Below are 23,853 nucleotides of genomic sequence, written 5' to 3' on the forward strand. Positions count from 1 at the left end.
TATCGTCACCGCATTCTCCGCATTCCATTGGCGAGGCCCAGGAAAGGACTTGGCATCTCGCTCTGCAGAGGCGGGGTGGGCGCGTTCCTATTGGCCAGCGCTGCGTGAGGCGCGGACCAATGAGAGGCGGCGCTGGTTTGGCGCTCAGTTTGAGCGGCGCGGCCCGCGGCTGCCGCCCGTTCCCGCCGCGCTCCCGTTCCCGCCATGTTCGTCTCCGACTGCCGCCGCGAGTTCTACGACCTGATCGCCACCCAGGTGCGGGCAGCGCGCCGGGACCGGGCCGGAGTGGCTCCCGGGGCGCCCCGGCGGCGGGCGGGGCCGCCTCCCCTGGGGCTCTCCCCGCTCTGTGTTCTGGCCGCCTCACGGCGCAGGGTCGGTGCCCGCGGTGACTGAGGCGCTGCGGTGCTCCGGGGCGGCGGTGGTCTCGCTCTGGGGCCGCAGAGCGGGGGTCGGTGGCGGGGAGCACCGGCCGGGCGGCCGCGCTGAGGGCGGCGGGTCCGGCTGTCAGCCGGGTGGTTAAAATCCCTTTCCCGGGTGTTTTCCCCTTCCCTACCTTGGGAACCCTGGACAAAGCAGCGTCAGCGTGATGAGGTTTTGCCGGGGATTTCACTCAGGGTTCGCCTCCTTCCGCAAAAGTGTTCTTGTGTGCTCTGGATCTCAGGCTTAACCATGACATCGCTGAACCATTTAAAAAAATATCTTTATAACCATTTTGATGTTATTTGCCCAGACACTAAATACTGTTTTCTGTTATCTTTAATGTTTTTCCTGCAATCTTGTAGCACATTTGTTTGCTGCTTGTATTTTTGCAGGGCTTGGTTAACTCCTTTCACTGTGGTAAGGTGGTGAAGCTTTTATTGGACAGTCTTTTAACATTTCTACCAAGGAAATGATATTATGGACTGTGCAAATGAAAGCATTTGTCTTAATTTCTCCAGCTGAGCAAAACGTCAAAACACTCTTCCCTGAAGACCTAAAACAACACTCTCACAAAACAAACAAAAAACCAACCAACCAACCCTCTCCCTGCCGCCCCCAAAAAAATACCAGCCAACCTTGATTTAAATGAATTTATTTCCCTAGTTGCCTTGCTTTTGCTACAGATTTTTTTAGTTAAAACTGTTGCAAATCTGCTGAAAACGAAGGCCATTCTAAACACTATGAAAATAATTGTAGGGCTTGACTAGGTGTGAAACTGTGGAAGTATGTGAGGTCCAGAGGAAACAGTAATTACCTATCCCTAAAGGAGCTGACACATTTTGGGTATAGGTGGAGTTGCTTGTTTTTAATATTGACAGATATCCAAATTTTGGTTGCAGGTCCATTCAGAAGCAATCTTGTTTTATGCTTGTGATGATTTCTATCTGAATTTCTGGTGTCTCAGTGTTCCATGGATTTCATGTACCAGCATGGTCTATTTGGCACCTATTCATACTATTATTTTGTTATTTTTACAGCGTGTTCTTCTTCTTGTTGCTTCAGATGTTGATGCATTATGTGCTTGTAAAATACTCCAAGTAAGTCTTGGTTCATTATCACTGCAAGCTGACAGTATGAGAAAATATGTATGCCCTAGGATCCTATACATGGGTGTGAACTAAGGAGAGGGGGAAGCTTTAATCTGCTTTTGTAACATTGGTTTCCATGAGTTATGGCACTGAAAACTGGGGAGTCATAATCTCAGAGCTCATATAGATTTGTCATTTGGGGTGGTTTTATTTTAAGGGTTTGTATAGAATAGACTCAGCCTGGTGTAGCATTGTAAGAGAGGCTGTTTCCCCTCCCCTCTGCTCACAGCTGTTGCTTCCTTGCAGGCTTTGTTTCAGTGTGACCACGTGCAATACACACTCGTGCCAGTGGCTGGGTGGCAAGAGCTTGAAACTGCCTTTCTGGAGCATAAAGATCAGGTGAAAAAATACTGGAAAATTTTTGGGCTGTAGCTCATCTTTTGTAAAGATAAACTGCTTTCCTTTCCCAATTTAGAATGTCAACCCTTAACTTATTGTTATTATTGTTATGGTTTCTTAAAGCTCGTTACATTTTAACATACCAACAATAAACTTGTCAAGTTTTTAACATCACAAATGTGCTGTAGTGTTGATAGAGTCAAATGGAGTTTGCACACATTTTGAGATAAAAAGGTGCAGGTTTTTGTGTTTTGCTTTAAAAAAAAATCTGCCTCAGAGGCATCAAATATTAGAAAATAAACAGAAGTTTTGGCAATGATGAGTGCTCTGTGGGTTTTGTAAGCATATTTTCAGTTTTCCATGTTTTCTGGCAATTTAAGTAATGAGCTTCTTTTCTTTTTCTGCTTTTGTTTGCAGTTCAAATACTTTGTTCTTATTAATTGTGGTGCTAATGTAGACCTCCTGGAAATCTTGCAGCCTGAAGAAGACACTTTTTTTTTTGTATGTGACAGTCACAGACCGATCAATGTAGTGAATGTTTACAATGACACCCAGGTAAAACTTTGCTTCCATAATAAAAGCCTCCCCACAGTGTGGTGGTGAGCAGTGTAGTGCTTTTCTGTGCTTGCAAAACTGGTTAGAAATTAGCTTGTAGGTCAGAAAGCAGCATTAATAAATAAATATTTGCAGTAGTAATGTACATGACCAGAAAAAAAATCATTTTTCCACTAGTGAAATGTCTAAAGTTAGCAATGTGGTAGTTGTCAGTAGTAAGCACCTGTTAATGTTGTTGCTATAAATCAAACTGCCATAAATCAGAGGATAAACATCCCTCCAGAATGTAACGTGTATTATTTCTCAGCATCTGGCAGCACCTAGAATTTTAAGTATTAAGCATAAATTATTTTATTTTAACAAGCATTAAAATGATAATTTTTTCAGTAATGCTCTAATAATGGAATATAGATTTTTACTCTTATTTTCTATAAATCAGTACGGGAGTTGCATTAAAAACCAAAGTTTTGTTATGCCAGGAATTAATACAGCCTAAATGAATTTTTGGTTTCTTTTCTAAGTAAGATTGCATTTTGCTCACTAAATAAGATACTTACTCTAAAATACAGTTTTCTCCTTGCTAGATTAAGCTGTTAGTCAAGCAAGATGATGATCTCGATATTCCTGCTTATGATGACATCTTCAGAGATGAGGAGGAGGAGGAAGAGGACTCAGAGAATGAAAGTGATGGCTCAGAACCCCATGAGAAGCGCAGACGTTTTGAAGAGGTTTGTTTCACTGCTGTGTTCTGAAAGGAAGAAAAATAACTATTGCATATATTTTACATCATCATAATATTTGAGTTTAAAAAATTGTCTTCCCTTAGATCACAAATCCAAGTGCAAGATTTAAAAATAATTACTACAACAGGTAGTTTCATATAAACAAGATATTTATTTATCTGAACTACACAGAAATATTTTCTCCAAATTAAAAAAAAAAACTGTTTTGAACTTACTTATGTATAATTCTTTGTATAATCAATGAACTGGAAAGATCTGTCTCTTAATATGTGCTGTGGGCTTGGCAGTCTAGCAATAGAACTTGTTTTGATATGAACTCCTTTTACAAAAAATGTGTTTGAGAAAATACAAGCTCACAAATCGTTTAGCAATGCATTTTGTCTGTGTTTGTAGCAGTAAACTAACAAAAGTATATTAAGTGTACACATGAAATTTAATTTGCCATGTTACTTGTAGCTTATTTTCTATTTATATTATAGAAGCAAACAAAGGCATGAGACCAGCAACATTAAAGGACAACTAAATATAAGGACATCCTTAGATTTAATATACATTTCATGTTATCTTTGTTATCTTCCCATTAGTATTGTACTTTTTTTCCCTAGTAATATAAGAAGGGCACTATTTAAGTCAAAGAAGCTGTCCAATTCAAAAGAAATTTACAAATACACAAAAGTTTTTCTAAGATCTGTTAAACATTTCACAAAGATCTTATGTGTGTTCATTGGAAATATTTTTGATAATACTTTCCACATTATATACTGTTAATGGCAATATATTTTTTAAGGAAAAGAAATATTTTTCATGAAAATTTTAATTACATTTTTACAATTAAATTTTAATAATTGAGAGAGCTAGATCTATTAATCTATTAGAATCTTTTTTCTAGCTTTTTAACATCCTGGAAATTAATTTACAGGAGGTAATAGAGAGGACGATGAAAAGGCGACAAAGGCGAGAATGGGAAGCACGAAGGTGTGTAAATGGTTTTTTTGTGTTACTTCTGTCTTTTTCATTCTTTGATTAAAAAAGATATCAAGCTGTGATTTGCAAGATGCTTTAGTTACAATTTTGTTTAGAACATTGAGAGAGATATTTAGTGTATAAAAATAAAGTGTTTAAATGGAGGAAATTTTAAATAGTAATTTTAAACTTGATTAGCAACAGGTACATTGGCTCACTTCAAACAGCTTTAATATTCTTATCTTGTCTGTCTTAGGGTGAAATTTTTTCCTTCTGTTTCCTACTTTTACAATCCCGCTACAGTAAATAGGAATGAGCAGGAACAAATCAGATAAAATGGAATTTAAGGAATAGTGACATAAAAAATTTTTCCTTTTTGCTTTTAGTGCATCTCAGTGTGGTTTCCATGTTGTTACTAAAGTCTAGTTGCCTTGCAGATAAACAATTTCTAGTGCAAGTTTAATATTTTTAATTGCTAAAATGAAATTTAAATATTAATCACCATTTCTGGCTTATTTTTTTAATTGGCTCCAATGACCAGTTCACCACTTATTCAAATCTGGGTTTTCTCCCCATTTTAGACGAGAAATTCTTTTTGATTATGAACAATATGAATACCATGGGACCTCAGTAAGTATAAACTCTGTTTGCCATAAAACTTTAAGATGACAGTGTAAAGGTAATTGGACAATATCCAATTTTATATTTATCTATTACAATTACATAATTATCTAATAATACTATTCAATATAATAATATTATTGCATCTCACTATTTTTGTATCTTATTGTTATATATATAAACTACATCATATATATACAAGTAGTTTAACTTTGTTTTATAGATTTTTTTTTTTTAGATCTTTGCAAGGGTATCTACCCATTTACAAATATTGTCACAAAAATACTTGAGCATGTAGGGAGCTTGTTTGTCTTTCAAAGTGTCAGGATATCTCAAACACAGCACTTAGTACATCAAACTGTTCTTTCTATCATTTGGCCTATCTGATTATTTATATTTTATTAAGTGTTTGCTTTCTATGTAATGCAAGTTTACAGAGCTGTCTAGAATAATTTTCTTTCTACTTAATATCTTAGGAAGAAGCTGGCAGATTGTCAGACTCCAGGGTGCTTTCTAGGGCTTTAGTAATATGTGCTAGTACTTGGCAGATTGAACTGTTCTATTTGTTTAGTGAACTGTGTCATGTGTTCATTTGTCTTTTTGCTTCTCCCTCTTGTAGTCTGCAATGGTGATGTTTGATCTGGCATGGATAATGTCTAAGGACTTGAATGATATGCTGTGGTAGGTTTCCATCATCATTTTTTGTAGAGATTGGAAGCTTAAACCTGCCACAAGGCAGGCAAGATTTCCCAAAATTATTTGGTTTCACTATGAGATTCCAGTTTCTTTTGGGAGTGGATGCTTGTTTTCAAGTAGAGGATGCATTTGTGTAAATTAATTAAAAGCAACAACTGATTTTACATGGAAAAAGGGAGAATGGTACTGTATGTGTTTACAAAAGAGGGAATAATAATAGATAACTTTGTTATTAACTTCTCTGTACTGCTGTTAAACAATGTTTGATTTGTCCTCTTACCTACTTAGAGGATTAAGAATATTTGTCAGTTTAACCTTTTTTTTTCTATTTCTTTTTTTTTCAAAATAAATTTTAGGTGGGCTATTGTTGGCCTAACAGATCAATGGGTCCAAGAGAAAATCACTCAGTAAGTGATTTTTTTTTTTAAAGTTTATCTTTCTTATTATTATTCTATCTTTTAAAATTTAGTTTTTGGGATTAACTAGCAGCAATTAGTAGAAATCAGGAAACAAAATATATCTTTTATATATAAAAATTATATCTGTATAATTATAACAGATATAATTAATTAACAGTGATATTAAATATATTAATGCCTGAATGTTTTCTGTTGCCTTCCAAAGAAAGGAATCTATATCTTTAAAAAATCATTTTCTGTTATTTAGAATTTTTAAGCTAACTCTGTTTTTCACCAAATTATAAATCAATCACTTCTGATCTAGGAGGAAATTGTGTTTAATAGTAGTTTACCTGAGCATGAATTTGATATAGCTTTATTAAAGGAAAAAAACTTGTATGTTCTGTATCCTCCAGGTTCCTTTACAGTTTTAGATAACAAGTTTCAGATATTTTTTCTCTTTTTTTTATTTCCTACTAGATATGATCAGAATTCTAGTACTACATGTGTGGACTTAAATTCTGGTGTTAATTTTTTACTAATACACGGACATTTAAAATATATATGTGTAATAAGTAACTGATTTCTTTGGTCAGTCTATTTTTTACACGTCTATTATTTTGTTTTGGTTTTGGGTTTTTTTGTGTTTGTTTTTTTGTTTGGTTGGGTTGGTTTGTTTTATTTTTTTAATTTTAATTGCCTGAGTAAAAAGATGAGTACTGAAAAAACATTATTTAACAAGTTGGGAGGGTTTAAAACTGTATCCATGATTTCCATGCTGCAGACTTTAAGAAGCATTTTTATTTTCTTGTAATCAAGAACAAAAATTTCCAGGCAGAAGGTGAAGTGAGAAACTTGTTTTTGTTTCAGAATGAAGTACGTGACCGACATCGGGATCCTGCAGCGCCACGTGTCCCGCCACAACCACCGCAACGAGGATGAGGAGAACTCTCTGTCCATTGACTGCATGAGAATTGCATTTGAATATGAGTATCCTTAAAGAAGGTCTGGGGTGAACTCCTCTGGAGTTTTTATCTAGGGCAAAAAAAATCCCTGAGAATGGAGATAAAATAAAATAAAGGGAAATCCAAATGTTTTGTTGTGCATGGATCCCTCTTTCAGCTGCTGGTGGGGCTTCAATTCAGCTTAACCTTCCAGAACTGGTTACAAGTCAACATTGCTACTCTTGGGTTCCATCACCTGAGCTTCTCACTGCATTTTATGCAGCACAGGCATACAATATGTAAGGGCAGCTGAATCCTTTCCTACTTGTGGAGTTTGTAGGGTCAGAGGATATTTGTGTTTGCAATTATTTGCCATAACTCCTGCTTAGCCTACGCCTGGCACTGTACCAGCACTGGTCTCTCTATGAAAGTCTCTGTAACACCTGCTACACTTCTGCCAGCCTCAAGCTTTGGTCTGTACAAGGGCAGAAGAGGCTTCAGGAGTTTTTGGCTGACATGGGGTGAGTTCTAAAAATTTGGATCCTTTTTTTCAATTTCTTACAGGAAAATATTCAGAATAAAGCTTGCAAGTACTCAAGCTGTTGTTTTTTAAATATGATTGTGGGGCTCTGAATAGGTGGCAGTGTCTCAGAGTTACACAACTTGTGTATTAGTTTACAAGAACACTTGCTGTATGCTTTTATGGAATGGCAGCTCAGTAAAGTAACCTCTGCTTCCTTGCATTCACTTTTCAATGACTGAAAAAACAAATGCATACAAGTTAGACTTAACCTTGCTAAATTATCTAATAATTTTGAAAGTCCTGTGAGAAAAAGGCAAAATACTTGTTTCTTCTGGCATACTTGTCAATGATTCTTTTCCTTCTTTTCTTAGTTTGCCCTTGAAGCAAGTGAAACAGAAGTTTAATTCCATGGACATGTCATTGAAAGAAAATCTTCGGGAGATGATTGAAGAATCTGCAAATAAATTTGGGTAAATTGTTTTAAATACAAATGTTTTGTCTGAAAATCCTTTTCAATTAAGTGCAAATGTATGTATGAAGAAGATCTAATATGTTTTTAAAAATATGATTCTTAGATTGACAAAAATAACACTAGATTTGTTGCAAATGTTAGTATAAGGGTTTTTTTCATGTTCTTAAGATTAACATACTGGGAAGACAGCTGGTCAATGTTGATCATGTTTATTTATTATGTTAATGTTTATTAATTATCATTACTCATTTTCTGGGTTTATTTCATTTTGCAGAATGAAAGATTTGCGAGTTCAGACTTTCAGCATTCACTTTGGCTTTAAGAACAAGTTCTCAGCAAGTGACATAGTTTATGCAACAACTTCTCTCATGGAGAACATAGAAAAAGAGGGGCCTGAAACAACTAATTTCATTAAGGCTTTGGACAGTCTCTCCAGGTACTGAAAATATGCCTTTTCAGTGTTTTGCAATTTTATTTAGGGCAATATATTGGGATTATGGATTGAAAATATGAATTGTTTCTTCATAAGCTATTGAAGAAAAAAATCAAAGTATCTCTGTGAATAGTATTTAGATATAATTTTTATGTGAAAAACTTTGTTTTACTAAGGAAGTGGTTTTTTTTTTTCTTTTTGTTGCAGGGGTAACCTGGACAAGCTGCACCAAGGACTAGACCTAGCCAAAAAGCAGCTACGTGCCATTCAGCAGACAGTGGCCAGCTGTATTTGCACGAACCTTGTCATTTCCCAGGGGCCATTTCTCTATTGCTCCCTCATGGAGGTCAGAATTTTGTGTTTGAGCTCTCATTTGACTCTCTTTTTTTGACTGTATCATCTTTGAATAAGTTTCTTTGGCACAGCAAGAATTACTCTGTAAAAAAGAACCTATTTCTCTGTACTGTGCTGTCCTCTGATGGGTCAATATTGACATTGCTCTGAACTTCCCGATGGCAGAATCACCCCTCATAAAGGGGAGAGGGCTTTGCTGCAAAGCTGGGCGAGTTCAACCTCCTGTATTGTACTGGCTCTTATTAGTGTTCTTTGAGCCACACAAAGCTTCTAGACTTGGTAGTAGATAATAAAACTGAGTAAGAATCATCTTGGGTTGTAATTTAAATAATTCTTCTTTTTCTAGGGCACACCAGATGTGAAACTGTTTTCCAAACCAGTGTCTCTATGTCTGCTTAGTAAATACTTACTGAAGTCATTCGTTTGCTCTGTAAGTAGATCAAAAGCATTTGACTCACAAACTTCTGGCTGGTGTAGTACTTAATGTTCTGTAGATACTTGCAGTTGATAATTCAAAGCATTATAGGAAACTATTAATAATGTTTTACTGCTAATTGATTGGATGATTTTAGCATATTTGTGAATGCTGCTCTAGGGAAGATTCCTATTTGGTGACTTCATAGCACTGAGTTTTCATTACTAAGATAATAACTATTTAAACATTTGTGTAATTTTCTAAGTTTTGAGGGAGTACATCACTGAAATTTCTATTAGTCCTTAAAGTGACTTTTATTGTAAGGAACAGTGTATTAAGAGATCCTGTAAAGAAACCACCTTCTGTTGAGCTGCAGAATATCTGTATCCTTAGGTGACTATTTATATGTTATTTCACGTGGAGAGCTGATATTAAATTGCTTTCTGAGCCTTGTTTAACCAAGAAGCTTTCTGACTTCCAGACAAAAAACAAGCGTTGCAAGCTGCTGCCCCTGGTCATGGCTGCACCCATGGATGTTGAACAGGGAACTGTGATCATGGTGGGGATTCCTCCAGAGACAGAAAGCTCAGACAAAAAGAAGTAAGCAAAGCATTTACAAGTTCTAAACCTGTCTCTGAAGCAAATATATTTTTTCTGTACCTATTTAACACTGACTATGTTGACTTGAATTGTATCCTTCTCAAAGACAAACCTTCTGCATACAGGAGGTATGAGGTACTTTGAGAGAGGATACAGACCTTTAAACAAGATCTTACAATCCTTGCAAGGATTTTTCTTTTCCTTCCCTCTTAAAAGAGGGAAATAGTCTACCATATGTCCCATGACTTAATTTCTAAAAGCCTCCAATGTAAAATTTTTGCACATGAATAAGTGAGGTGTATGTTGAATATGCAGCACCTGTAAAAACATCTGGAATCCATTTCCACCTCTCAGCCAGGAAAAAATTCCTTGCTTCTACCTCAGTAAACATCCTTTCCCGTGGCACTCATTCATATTTCTGCTCCTGCCTCAGCTTTTTTGGAAGAGCCTTCGAGAAGGCTGCGGAGAGCACCAGGTCCCGGACGCTGCACAACCACTTCGAGATGTCGAGTGAGTAGCGGGGCCCGCAGGGGGCGGCGCTGCCGCGGCCGCGGGAGGCTCGGCCCGCGCTGCCTCCTGCTGCACAAAGCACAGAGCAGCCAGCCTAGCTCTGAGACTGTACTCTGCATGCACTAACGCTCTGCACATGTCCACTTCGCTTTACAGTCCATGATGTTATCCGTGAAATCTTTAAATTTAGCAGCCAAACCAAGCGTGGACACTTAAGCAGTGAAATCAGCCTGTCTTGCACATGCTTAATAAAGAGACAGGCTTTTTAAACAATATCTATGTTGAACATACACAGAAATATTCTTAGATATATGAAGTGTCTTCTCTGTTGTGGAGTGAGCACCTAAAAATTAGTTTGCTAGTATTTAAGTACAAAATAAAAAATGTCCCTTGTATTTTGCCCAAATAGCTTTTCCTCCTTAAAGATGGGTAGGAATATAAATTAGTATACTCAGGCTTATTGTTCTTCAAGAGAAGATACCTGATATATCTTCTGGTGATGTCTGGTATCTCTTTCAGTTATTTGCATCCTGTAATAAAATATTTCATATTTTAGTAATTGAATTGAAAACAGAAGATCGGAGCAAATTTCTGGATGCACTCATTTCTCTCTTGTCTTAAAGGTAAGACACAGTAAGGATTAATTTAAAAATTATTACAAATCAAGTAACCTGCCACTATCTATGTGTATATATATTCTATATTAGAATATTTTTTAAAAAGATGGCAACTTTTAGTGAAAATATAAATTGCAGCTAAGAGTTTCTTACAAAGACAACTGTTTTCCTTTGGAGAAGGAGGCAGACGATGTGAAAGCAAAATTTTTTCATCCTTAAGAGATTTATTTAAGTTTCATCATCTGTGAGCTTCTCTGTCATTGTTCCTAACATTTTATAGCTTTTTAATTTACAGTGTCGAGAGTAGCATCAGTTTATGTTGTGAGAGAAATTGCAACATTAGCTTAATTGTAGGTGATCTTCTATTAGTGACATTTAATTCTGATGTCTTGTTTGAGCTCAGGATGGAATTTTGTCCATAGCAGTGCCACTGGCTTTGATGTTAATGCAGAATTTGCATTTTTCTTTCCCAGTGTTAGGGTTGTAGCCTAGATTGGTGTGTAGTTTTTACCTGTAAGAGAGATGGGGATATAAAAATTTAGTTGTGAAGTAGCTGCACAATAGTCCAAACCTGCTTGTTAGACAGCAGAGGCATGCATGGCTCACAGGATTTCTACATCCATTTGTTTCATTCTTTACACTTTGACTACTGATTGTTTTGTCTTCTGCTCTTATTATGCAGTGGTGCCTTTTGGCTTCTTGTGCTGGAAGCTGAGGAGGAGACCCTCTGAAATGATTTTGGATGTTCCAAAGTTCATGGTGCTGCAGTTTTGGTGTATCTTAGGTATTGGTACAGGCCTGGACTGGTGTTTTTATGCCTTTTGGGAGGTCAAAAGGATTTTGACACAGAGATATTGAACACTTCTTTTTCTAAATATCTGACCCTGGTAATGGCAAAGACTGTCACCTGGTATTTGTACATTGGATTTCTATTTATCAAGCCTGCCTTTATTAGTAGATGTACTCTTGTGATGTTCAGTTGTTGATTGATAAAAAAATAGGTTTTGGAATTCCATATTTATATTACTGTTCAACTGTACTTTTAACATTTTCTTGAATGCTTTTTATTTTTTTAAACAAACTATTTGAAACTCTCCTTGAAGTTCTAGAATGCTGAAAATGTTTTTTAGTGTTACCAGATTGAAGTCTTGCGTTTTAATTGAAAGACTTGTTTTGTGAGAGGACTTTTAAGATTTCAGGGTTTTTAAAATCCAAATACTGAGTAACTGCCAAATATCAAATGAAAAATCCAGAGAATGCCAGTATCAATAAAACCTTTTTAGTCATGCCTTGTGATACTGTATTGTCACTTGTAGCTTGACTCTGGGAATTAATTTTCCTGGAAGGAGGCTGAAGTACTACGATAATTCTGTGTCGAGTGTAGCACTATAAGTATTGACAGAGTAGCTTTTTGTGTTCCACAGCAGATTTCATGTTACTTTGGTCATATGAAATGGCTCATTGGCCTTACCCTGCTGAGCTCTGGTGGCTGTGTATATGTGTACATGTGGAATGCTCTTCTATTTGAAGTGTTTGCCTGAATTCACTGTGACTTCAATGTCTTCATGTATTGCAACAAATACATAAAGGTTATGTATCATTACATCATTCTTTGTACATATTTTAATACAGATTAATTTAATATTAAATGTGATTTAAATGTAGCCAACAGAAACCTAATTAAACTATTTTTATTCAAAAAAGAAGTTGGTTTGGATTTAAAAAAACAATTTTATATGTAGTCATCTTATCTGAATAAAATCCCTGTGACAAGGTGGGATGGCCAAAAAATTGTGCTTCCTAAGATAAAGCAATGCTGCCTTTTGGTTTTGCATGCTTCCTAGGTAGAATTGGCAATAAATTATATTGCACCTTACCAGCACATTTTGGGTTTTACACAGCATACAGAAATTGTCACTTTTCTGAACCACCTTGCAGGGCTTTAGGTCTCTGGAAATGGAAACACAGAAGTTTCTGCTGTCTTTTGAAAAAATAATGCCAGGCCAATTAATACGTAAATGGTACAAGTCTCTTTGACAGTGGAGAGCACTTCTAAATATTTTCACTTTGTCTTTCAGTTGCAAACTGCTCAGTGAATTAAATCAGATAAGTGTGGGAAATTTATCACAAAAGAATCACTGCCATTTCCTTAGTATTTAATAACTAACTAGTTCAGCCCTATCATATATTTAAGACTTCTTTTACTAGGTGACTGTCATGTTTTGAAAAATGGACAAATTTTCAGGCACAAGCACCCTTTCACTTCAGCATGTTCTGTTGTACTGGGAAGATGAGAAGTGGGAGCGAGTTTTTCTGCTGGGATATGTTGGTAATTGCTTTACTGCCAGGTTCTTCAACCAAGTGTGTGTAACATAAAACATAAACTTTCCTTGTCCCTCCTTTACGTTTTTTTTGGGGTTTTTTTTTTGTTGGTTGATTGGTTTTTGCTGGTTTTTGCGGTTCAATTTTTCCCAAGATTTGCTGGAAGTACCCAGAATGCTTTTGCAAATTTTAGGATTTATCAGCTGTTGAACTGATTCCCAGGAGAATAATTGTATGAGGAGATTGTGGAGCAGTTTCATTCAACAGCAGTAACTTGGTGGTTTGAGTGGCCCATTGAAATTTGTGTAGGTTGGGTAAAATGGTCACTTGACATCTCTGCCTGAAGAGATAATTGTGGTTTTGATTGATTATCACAAAAAGAAATTGTGGCTCTAATGACTAATTTTAAAATAGAACACTGACAAATCAACTTAGCCTCTTAAATGTGCAGTCATATATCCACCTAGCCATGTCTGAATGCAAATAGAAACATTCCCTAAGGATTATATTGAAGCTGCAGTAACTCTTCCAGTGTTTGCTTACTGTAATAGCAGCCTCCTAATCAGTTCTTGAAATATTTCTGCTGCTGCTAATCTGAGAACAATAGCAGTATGAAACAAATCCTTTAAAATGTTTTCCTTTCTCTTTAACAAAATAAAACGTTGAAAATCCTTAAATACCAAAGTACTGAAGCAGCTGAACAAGCTGATTTATGCCATTCCTGCTCAGTGTTTTGTGGCTGGTTTTCTTATGGAGTGATACATTTAAACATAATTGAAATTGGATAGTAAGTGATTTGATTGGAATTGAAGTGAATCCCCTTCTATGGAAGAATTGTGATGACTTAGTAGACTTGTACTTATCAATATCAAAGTTGAATAGTGAATAAGAATTCTTACCTCCTTTCCTATTTCTCTTTCAGAGAAAAAAAAAAAAGGAATGTTACAGCGTCCTTAATGAAAAACCGCAGCCTGTGCCAGTTTGACTGTGGCAATAACAGCCACAGGGGGAGGCCAGTGGGCTTTGGTCAGTTCTTGCCTCTCTAATGTCAGAAGCAGGTGCTAGGGAAGGGTAGAGAAACAAAGCAGTTGCATTCGATGCTTCCTTTGAGACAAACAAGTGCTGTCCCAGTCCTTGTGCTCAAGGCCATCCTGAGCCAGGTGTGGTTTCTGTGTGTTTGGTCACTGTCAGTGGTTATCTGGGAGTCTGCATCCACTTCCTCCCAGATCCTTGCAAAATTCTAGCCTGTGCAGTATTTTGTAGTGAGTAGATCTGCAGCACAGCTAGATATTGTATGAAAAACCCCAACCCTATGGAACAGTGTAATAGTCCTGGTTGCTCTTATTAATGGAAGTTAAAATCCCTACAATTATTTCTAAGCAAATTATTTTCAAATATTCATTATTTTTACTTGCTATTGTAAAACCTTTCATAATAAAGGACAGAAAATATTCCTGAGTTGAATATTGGGAGATATTAGGGGGTTTTGCCTTTATCTACAGGAGTATGTATGTTTATCATCAGACTTTTATGCTTTGGTAATTAGATAAAAATACAGTTGGTCCCACATCAATAGGAGCTCTAGTTCATGAGCCATATCAAATTTAGCTACAGTATCTGTTCTTTCTTCCCACTCTTCTCTGTGACTACTCTCTTAGAGCCTATTGCTCTGCTTCTATGGCAGAAGCAATAAATCACGGGTATTTCAGAATGCTGCTCTATCAGCAATTTGAGTTTATATTGGTAGACAGCAACCACCACTTGTAAATGTGATAGGATCTGACACAGCCATTGCAGTCTCAAAGTGCTGAATGGTTTGCAGGGGAGCTGTTTGATTGTTTAGTTTAATCCCATGCACTCTAGAGAACTCAGGCAGAAGTACCTCAGAATTGTCATGTTTGACTGTCTTTAATGCTTCGGTTTCACTTTTTCCACTCCTGTTTTCAGGACAACACTTCAGTGCTCACCTGTCCAGAAATACAAGAGAAATAAAACTTTACATCACTCTAATCACTAGTTTGGAGTACCCCAGTTGTAAAATCCAGAAGAGGAAGTTTTAAAATCAGTCTCTTTTCTACAGGAGTTCTTTGAAGTTGGTTTTGTTGTATTGTAATGGCCTCTCAGGGTGTGCTAACTTGTAAAGAGGGGAGCAGTACAGAGCAGTACTTATTAAAAGGGAAATGTAATCACAAGTGAGGAGGAATCAAAACATAAAACACCAGGACTGTTCTCACAGCAATAAACAGCATTATTTGTTGATTTTATGTGTACATCTGTCAATCACTGGTTTTGATTCCCTCATAGAATGAATATTCTTGAAAACATTCCTCTGAAATTTCCTTTGTGAGTAAGTCTGGCTTGAGGGAAAGAAAGCAGTGAAATGTTTGTTTCTTTAAATGGAAAAATTGAAATCCCTCTTGGCACTCGTGTACCATTGTTGGCTTCAAGGTGGTACTAAAAGTTCCCTTGGAACAAATTCAAGAGCTGAAAAATATGCTGCCCAGGGTGGAGCTCAAAAATGCCACCTTTATGTGCAAGCATTTTGGTTATAAACACACACTTAGCAGGAAATATTGCAGAACATTCACTAGGGAAAGAAATTTGTGGGAGCTTTTAATTTCAGACTGGATGCCATTCTTTTAAAGCATTTGAGTTTTGATTGTTGTCATTCTGAAAGTGGCAGAATTAGAGAAGAAACACAAAGGTCAAACATGGTGAAAATAGGCAAGAAATCCCTAACTTCATGGTACCTAAACCCATGCCAGCCCTGGGTCTGACAGAGCAGACAATGTGGGTTTCCCAGTCACTGCTGCTGTGTTATAGAACGATTTTGGCTTCCTGTGCCCCTTCAAGGCAGCTGTGCCTGCTGGGCTGTTATCCTGGCACATGTTACCTTGCCTTGCTGCCTGCTCCCATGGTGTGCATCTGGGCAATACACTAAAATCTCAATAACCAGAGATAAAGATTTGTCTGGTGATTTGATATCACAACAAGTATTTAGTGGAGTTGCTGATGCATGCTATTCTCAATGAGCTGATGGCTCACAAGTCATTCTTAAATCAGAATTAAGACCAATCCTGTAGGAATTTATGGGCAAACCTAATCCTATCTCATGAACTAAACTAAGGTAAAATATACACAAGCTGTATCACAACATAGTTCCTTCCAGTGCTGGATCTCAGTTTATTTTATTAAGAGAACAGGGGAATTTTTAAATCCTTGGTTCAACAATATCCTTCTCTTTACCACTTGCTTAGATGACTTCTCTGGGTATTCCTTTATGTTCATGACTAGGTTACCCATGTTAGACAAGTAGCATGACATTCTGGGTCCTTTGTTTTCTTTTCAAAACCAGTTTTAATTTAGATGTTTCCTTTCTGGCCCTTGCAAAAGAGATAATGCTCCCTTGCAACAAAAGGGTGCTGTCTTTTATAGCACTTAGAGTCACCTCTTCTCATTGCTGCATCTTGCCTGTTTCCAGTCCCTTTGGTGTTGGTGTCTCTTTCCACTGTTTAGTTCAGTGGAATTTACTTTCATTTAATCATTCATTTGCAGCATGTCAGTGGAAAATCGGAGGTACCTGCCATTGAATTGGAAACAATTCACAGGGACAGTCAGTTCTTAGTATGTTTTTATTTGCTGAAAGGAGTCACCAAGGGGCTCTCAAAATAAATATGCCATTAATAATGATCTACTGTCTGATCTGAAAGTCTAGCTTGATCATTAGTCTAGAAGGAGGTGGCATGTAAAATGGTGTTTTCTTTAAAAACTGATGTCTTCAGTGGAGTAATTCAGGACTCAAACAGCAAGAATACAGCATGCCCTGGATCAAGCATGGTCTGAGGTCTACTTTCTTGGGCCCTGGTTCCTCATCTGAGACCATGCACTGGCCAAAATGTCCCCATCCCTATGTACAGGATGACATTACTTTAAAAAAAAAACAAAACAGCATTATAAATTTTTTTTCCTGAGGCTGCTGTTCTACCTTCAGGGAAGTCTCTTTTAACTGGGAAGAGCTTTGCTACATCATATGGGAGCTGTTAAAATTAATAAATTAATTAATTTTTTTTTAATGGTCCTCTCCAAACAGTTCTGGTCTTTTCCAGTGGTGAAACTCAAAAGAGTCTTTGGCTATGTCCAGCTAATCACTCATGATGGGGCAGACTGTCTTGGAGGCTTTTTTCACGAGATCTCAAATTTGAAAAGCTGTTGCCCTACAATGGAAATAAGATATCAACAGCTGCAGAACTAGTGCTGTAATATAATTCTGTAACCTAATCCTTTAGCTGAGAACTGTGGTGTTTCATGGTACCATTTGGTATGTGTCACACTGCTCAAATAATTTGCCTTCTGAACAGAGTCAGGGCTTGATTAGTGTTTAATTTACACTGTCCATACTTGCCTCAATTACACAGTCATTGCTTACTAGGTTAAATCAATATCCAGTTTTCAGATATATCCAGATTTCTAGAAATCAAATTTTGTCTATAATTGAGAGTTCAGGTCAATCAATCTACTACAGGACCAGATTACCACCCAGCACTGTTTGTGGTGTTTTCCTTGGGAAGTTTAAGATGTTGTCTGTCATCTCAAGCTTTACTTTCTCATTTGCCAAAATCTTCATTGCTGAAAATATTTTCTACTTAAAAAATATAAAACCTGGTACGCTCTTCATTATTTATAGCTTTTGTCAGTAACATTCATTACCCTCCAGGTTTAATGGCTCTGCAAGTGTGTGCTATCAGAACAGCACCATTTCTGGACTGTGTAAAAGTTACATTTTGAAAAATTAAGCACTATCCTTTAAAGACCTATATGCACATGTTGTAAAGCACTCGTGGAATTTCCCAGACATGTCTGTTCTAGGGAGGGAAATACTGTTCTCCTAAAGCATTCTAAGGAAAAGCCAAACCACTCTGCAGTTTTTCCTCTCTGTCTGCCCTCTTTTCTCTCCTTATGAGACTTTTCTGCCTCTGTGTAATCTGCCTCTAACATTAAGCAAAACTGCCGCCCATTCTTCCTACCAAAGGACTGGATCTCCCTCCAGTGTTTTGGTTTCTTTATCCTGTTATTGGGCTGCAGTTTGTTCACACCCACAAAAACAGCATACATGGGTGTTGGATTTGGTTACCTGCTTTGCAAATCCAGTGTATGCTGTTTCATGAACATGAAGAAGGGGAAGAGTATTGTTGTTTCAGCTGGTTCCACTTGCTGTGTAGCCATGTAAATAGATTAGCTGATACCAGTGTTAAGGACAGAGTAGTTAAAACAATAACTTAATGAACATATCCTTTTTATGAGACTTTTTCCTTGCAAAAGCTACTGAATTCTGAGTCATTTTTCTGACTCATACTGAATTGCTGGCTCCTGTTGTAGAATATCCTCTTAGAAAAGCTGTGTCAAAGGGACAGAGCTTTCCAACTGCTGCACACAAAACTGAGAAGGGGACCTGAAAAGGACTGAAAATGACAGGGTGAGGTACAAAAATAGAAAATAAAGAAGTAAGAGGAAAAGAGACTGAGTAACAATAGAGGGTAAGCAGTAAATCCGGTTTGCCTTTCTAGCTCAGGAAGGTGTCTTGGAATCTGTATTTCAGGGCACCCACTGGGTGGTCACCAGAGCTCTTTGAGTGTGTGAAATGAAATGGAAAACAATAGCTCAGCAGCAATTGCTTTTTTCCCTCTGATGAGGTGTTCCTTGAATTGCCAGCACGACTCCTGCTTGATTTAGCAGTGAATACAGCCAGGCATTTCCTGAAACGACAGCACTACACAGCACTATTAGAAATGCTAAGTGAAAGGTTCAGGGAAAGGGAATAGGATACAGGACTGTGTCCCACTAAACTGTCTGTGCAACAAAAAGGAGAATGAAATGTAGCACAGCTGCACAGGGGTCATCTACCCAGTCTGAAAACCCTCATCTCAAATAAGTGATAGGAGCCAACAAGATCTGTTTGAAAGAGATATACCTTTTTGGAATGGTTAGTAGTTAAAGCCAGCTTTGTTGTCTTACTAACTTGTCTTCTTTTTATTTTAACTCGTATTGTCTTATAAACTCTCAACTATCTCAATTCTCATGGGGAATTTTTGCCAGTAAATGTAGATATTGTTTGTGTTCTGGGCTGGTATCCCATTCTGACAAGTCTCCATGTATGTATATATCTGCTTACTCATCTGTTCCATTATCTCCAAATAACCTATAAATTATTCCTTTCAGAAAGGGTATCTTCTCTGAGCCTTTCAAAGATACAAATGCAGTGTATGGCTCCAAGAGTACTGCACTGACCTGGCAGAAACTATTCAAGAATCACTGCTGCCTCTCCTCCTCTCTGATTACAGCCCTTAGGAAAGATATGTGATGACTCCTCATTTTTTTGTTATTCAGCACATATTTGTGATCTTTTCTTTCATTAAACTTTGTATTTCCTCTTTGCTTCACCTTCTCCCTTCATCAGGATGGAGGTTAGAGAGCACCTTATACAAATGGACAGGGAGATGCAAAAGGACATTACTGTGACAGATTAATTAGTTATTAGCTAAGCAGTGTTTAGTCTCATCTCATGCCTTTATATTTAGTCACTTGTGCTGGTTTTTATCCAGTGTTCTCTCATTTTAGTTTTTAGAACTAAAATTATTAGTTCTCTCATTTGTTTTTAGAACAAAAAAATCTTGTACATTGCTGAGATCAGTTTTAAACCCTCCCACTGTCCAGGGCATTCACCACCTTGCCTACACAGATGTTATATGTCTTATTTTCTAGTCTGTTATAAAAGTCCTTTCCTATTGTACTTTCAACTTGGATACAATCTGAAACAAAATTAATTTTAGTCCTATGTTTACATTTCAAGTTAACTGAGATCTTTAGTTTTTGCTTCTGTCCTGGATATGTTAATTTCCATTTCCAGGCTCTTATTCCTGTAAACTGTTTTATCAGTGTGCAGTGCCTGTGCTTTCAGTGTCACCTCAGATACTCAATTTGGTGCCTACAGGAGAGTGGGGTCTTACCCCACTTTGCTCATTATAAAGCACTAATATTATGTCTTTCCTTTTTCTTCCTCTGAGGTAAGACCCTTCTGTTTGTGACCTTGCAAGGTCACAAAGTGAAGTTTCACAGCAGTTTAAGAGCTCCTGCATCCTGCCTGCCCATGTTATGAGGCCAGGACAGACCTAAGACCCTTTGGTTCAGGAAAAGGATTGCAGTTTGCCTTTTCCTTCACAGTCTGAATTCCTGTGTAGTAACAGGTGTTAAAATTGAAATTCTCGGTTTCTGATTGTGACATGAGTCGGATTTCAGTAACTCTATTAAGGAGAAAAAACTTGATCTTAAAATTTAACGCCCCCTCCCAGCCTGTCTTTGAAGTGGGCTTGTTTTCAACACACCAGTGGAGTTCACTGCAATCAGAGGCCATTTCTGCAAGGCTGTGAATACATTCTGCAGACAGAAAGAAAAAAAATCTCCAGCCTTGTGAGAGAGGCAGGAGAAAAAGGGATTCCCACCACCAATGATGAGCCTTTAGGACAGATGTCAGTAACGGATTCAGAGTGTGAAATGAGCCTATACAACATCCAGGTATGAAGTCAGGATTGCTGTAATGAGCTAAAAGTGCAGGTTCTAAAGAATGTAATCAGCTCAGCAGGAATCTGGGCAGGATGCCATGGATAATAGCTTTCCTCTTAGGAGGGACACTGTAATGATGATATGGATGTCTTAAATAGTTGTGGTCATTAATAACCCCAGGTAGAAAAGAAGTCTCTTTTAATATTATCCAAACAACAGCATTTTACCCCTAGAGTCTCAGTAGGATATTGGCTTCTGGGAATATCCACTATCTATAGTTGCAGAATAACTGCTTTAAAGATGTCTTTGTTTAGTTTCTTCCTAATGGAATTCCCACCCAATGGAACTCTCTTCAAACTACTGCCCAATCCACATTGTTACAGTAGACAAAAATTATATTTATGGGAAAACTAGTTCCATATGTCTGAAAAGGGATATTACCAAGTCATATCTTTCTGAAAAATGGAAACTCCTCTTCCATTGCACAAGCTGTGGGAGTTAAGATTTTATAAAATTGACAGGTATTTGGGTGCAGAGATATTCACAACTGATCAGACAAGAAAATCAGGAGAAAACTTTGGGACAGCCTAAAAATAATTTAAGGGCCCAAGAACATTATGGAATTCAAGTAGATGTTAAATTTTTAAAACTTGCCTTGCATATCAACATTTTGAAATGTCAACAGTATAACAAAAATAAAGTAGATGTAAACAGTGAAATGTATTATGTTGCTTGGATCTTGGCAGTCACTTCTAATGAAATAATAGCAGGAAATTATAGAGGGAAAAATGGTGAAATCATTCTGTAGTCATTGGGTATTCATGTGAGTCTTCTGTGTTGAGATAACACTTGGGTTTATTTGTATTATAGAATGAAAGATTGCTGTTATAATTGGAAACTGTTAAAGGTTTTGTAGCTTAGGCTAAAGGTTATCCAGGCTGCTGCAGCAGATATCCTAATTCTAACAAAAGATATACAATAAGGACAGAACATTATAACTGGAAGAGTAATCTAAAAATATACATAGTGCAAGAATTCTGCCGTGCTAGGCACTTGTTTGAGCTGATAAGAACTGGTGATTGTTGTTTTTTGTCCCAATTCTTCAAATATGTGAAGGTATATTGAAACTGAATCCTACCGTTTTGAGATTTCACATATGTTCTTGTCAAGAAGTGACTATTTTTCTTTCCTGAGTGATCTTTTGTGCCCAAGCCTAAATTCTCTTAAGGTTTAACCTTTTGTGAAAGTATTCTGATAACAAACACAGTTAATGCTAATGAGTTATGTATGAGTGTAATAGAGGGGAATCAATTCAGCTCAGAATTTGAGAGTGGGAACAGAGCCCAGAGGTACCCACATATGGTTAGATTAATTGTCAGAGTACCTGGCATGGAATCAGGAGGAATGTCACTCAGAGCTCTGTCAGCTAACCTGCTTCATTGAAACTTTAGGAACATACACAGCTAAAACCCAACATGCATTTAACATTGCAAACTATTTTTGCTATCAGATTATAATAGTTGTTGTGGGATCTGATTTTGTGCATCTCCTAGCTTTTACTGCATTTTTTCAACACATAAAAATCTTCTGCTTATCTTAAAAAAACCCAAAATATTCCACAGCTGGCACAGCTGGTGCTAAAGACCTAAAATATGCACCTGTGTAACTTAGCTCCTTGCAGGACACAGACAGCAATGAGAGATGCACAGGATCATACAACTGGCACAGAATTCACAGCTTGCTCACTGGATCAGAGTAATTTTGAGAGGGTTATCTGGTGTTTTGCCTGGAAAAATTAGCTATTTTAAACATTTACTTTTGTTCTCCACTGTAAATAAACACAAACAGTCTTAATCTCGTCTGTTTTGTTTGTGTACACCAGAGCACCTCCCTGGGCCATGCAAACCATGCCTGGCTGGTGCAGCCTAGAGGATCCATCAGAAGGGAACATCCCTGGATTTGGAGCTGAGGTGTAGTAAGGAAAGGATAGACTGCTATTGCTGTACATAATAGCACTGAGGCACTTCATCAGGCCTGAACTAAGGCTATTTTTTCCAAAAGAAGGAGTAACTTGTGTGGATGTCACATCAACTGGGCTTCAGGAGCACCTTGTACCTTCTATGAATACCCTGCCAGCTGCTGCCAGGGCTTTAGTCAATGTGAGTAGCTTTTGCCATTCAAGATGCTCTAATGAGGATCAGAGGAAAAGATGCAGCTTATTTTATTTTCTGACTGATTTTCTAGATGGTCAAAGTCCTTCTGTACTGGGTATTGGTGGTGGTCTTGTTGTTTACTCTCCATTATTAATGTAATGAGATTTGTGTGTCTTGTTGAAAAGGCTGTGGCTTGTGGAGTGAGGTGTTTCCCTTTTTATTTTCCTTTTGTAGCCCGAGACCAAAACAGCTGGGTAGTAGTCTCAAGGCTCATTCTTCTTTTGCTTTTATCAGTTCTGTATGTACAGTACCCCATGCTGTATGACCTCTATTGTTCTCAAATCAAAAAGCTAAAACCAGCAGTTCAGTTAACACACCAGTTAATTCTTGTCAGGATGGTTGACATCCAGACTCATTGATACATTCATCTTCCTATATCACTTTTAAAGCAGACTCTGATGCTGATAAGTATTTTCACGTTTTAAGTGGTAAAGTTTGTGTGATTTGATCCCCCCTTATCCTGAGCTTACTTGGGTACAGCGACCAGCAACCCAAACCATAGGTGGGGTTTCAGAGAGGCAGAGCTCTCCCTCAGGGCAGTAAAAGAGTGGCCAGGGAGCAACTGGGCCCAAGCATGAGAAGACTGGCACGAGCCCTGGGAGATGCCTTCAGCACAACACTTGTGTTTCCATGCTGAGTCCTACTACTCCTTACCTTTCTCTGTCTGATTTTGGGTTGAATCCACATGGTGAGCTTTGGAAGGAGGAGGAATCTCAGTGTTGTAAACAAAATCCCAAAATGGCATAGACAAAAGACACTGCTAAATTGATTCATGATGTCTCAATCTATGCTTAGGAAAAAGGTGAAGCAAGTCTTGTGTATCCAAGCAACTGTAAAGCCTTCACTGTTGCTGTGGGAGGTTTTATCAGTGATGTAGTAGTTGAAGTTCTTTTCTCCTAATTGAGGACAGTAGTAGGTAGAAGAAGGAGGTTTCTAGACAGACCCTATTGCTGCAGAGAGTCAGCAAGAAACAGTCTGGAGCAGTGATACACACAAACACAAACAAAGGT

At 37.6% G+C, this 23,853-nt stretch overlaps 1 protein-coding gene across 1 annotated transcript; it reads left to right on the plus strand.

Annotated features, from left to right (window-relative positions):
- Positions 1–141: 141 nt before the first annotated feature.
- On the plus strand, positions 142–11,775 carry CDC45 (cell division cycle 45). The gene is made up of 19 exons (XM_021544575.2): positions 142–255; positions 1,458–1,517; positions 1,815–1,907; positions 2,325–2,462; positions 3,047–3,190; positions 4,125–4,180; positions 4,750–4,798; positions 5,409–5,470; positions 5,842–5,892; positions 6,754–6,873; positions 7,217–7,348; positions 7,722–7,820; positions 8,097–8,258; positions 8,463–8,601; positions 8,956–9,039; positions 9,506–9,624; positions 10,058–10,134; positions 10,691–10,757; positions 11,434–11,775. The coding sequence occupies exons 1-18, from the start codon at positions 205–207 to the stop codon at positions 10,753–10,755; spliced, it is 1,701 nt and encodes a 566-aa protein (XP_021400250.1). The 5' UTR covers positions 142–204; the 3' UTR covers positions 10,756–10,757; positions 11,434–11,775.
- The last annotated feature ends 12,078 nt before the right edge of the window (positions 11,776–23,853 follow it).

This window comes from Lonchura striata, chromosome 18 (genome assembly GCF_046129695.1).
Source record: "Lonchura striata isolate bLonStr1 chromosome 18, bLonStr1.mat, whole genome shotgun sequence".
Classification (NCBI taxonomy): domain Eukaryota; kingdom Metazoa; phylum Chordata; class Aves; order Passeriformes; family Estrildidae; genus Lonchura; species Lonchura striata.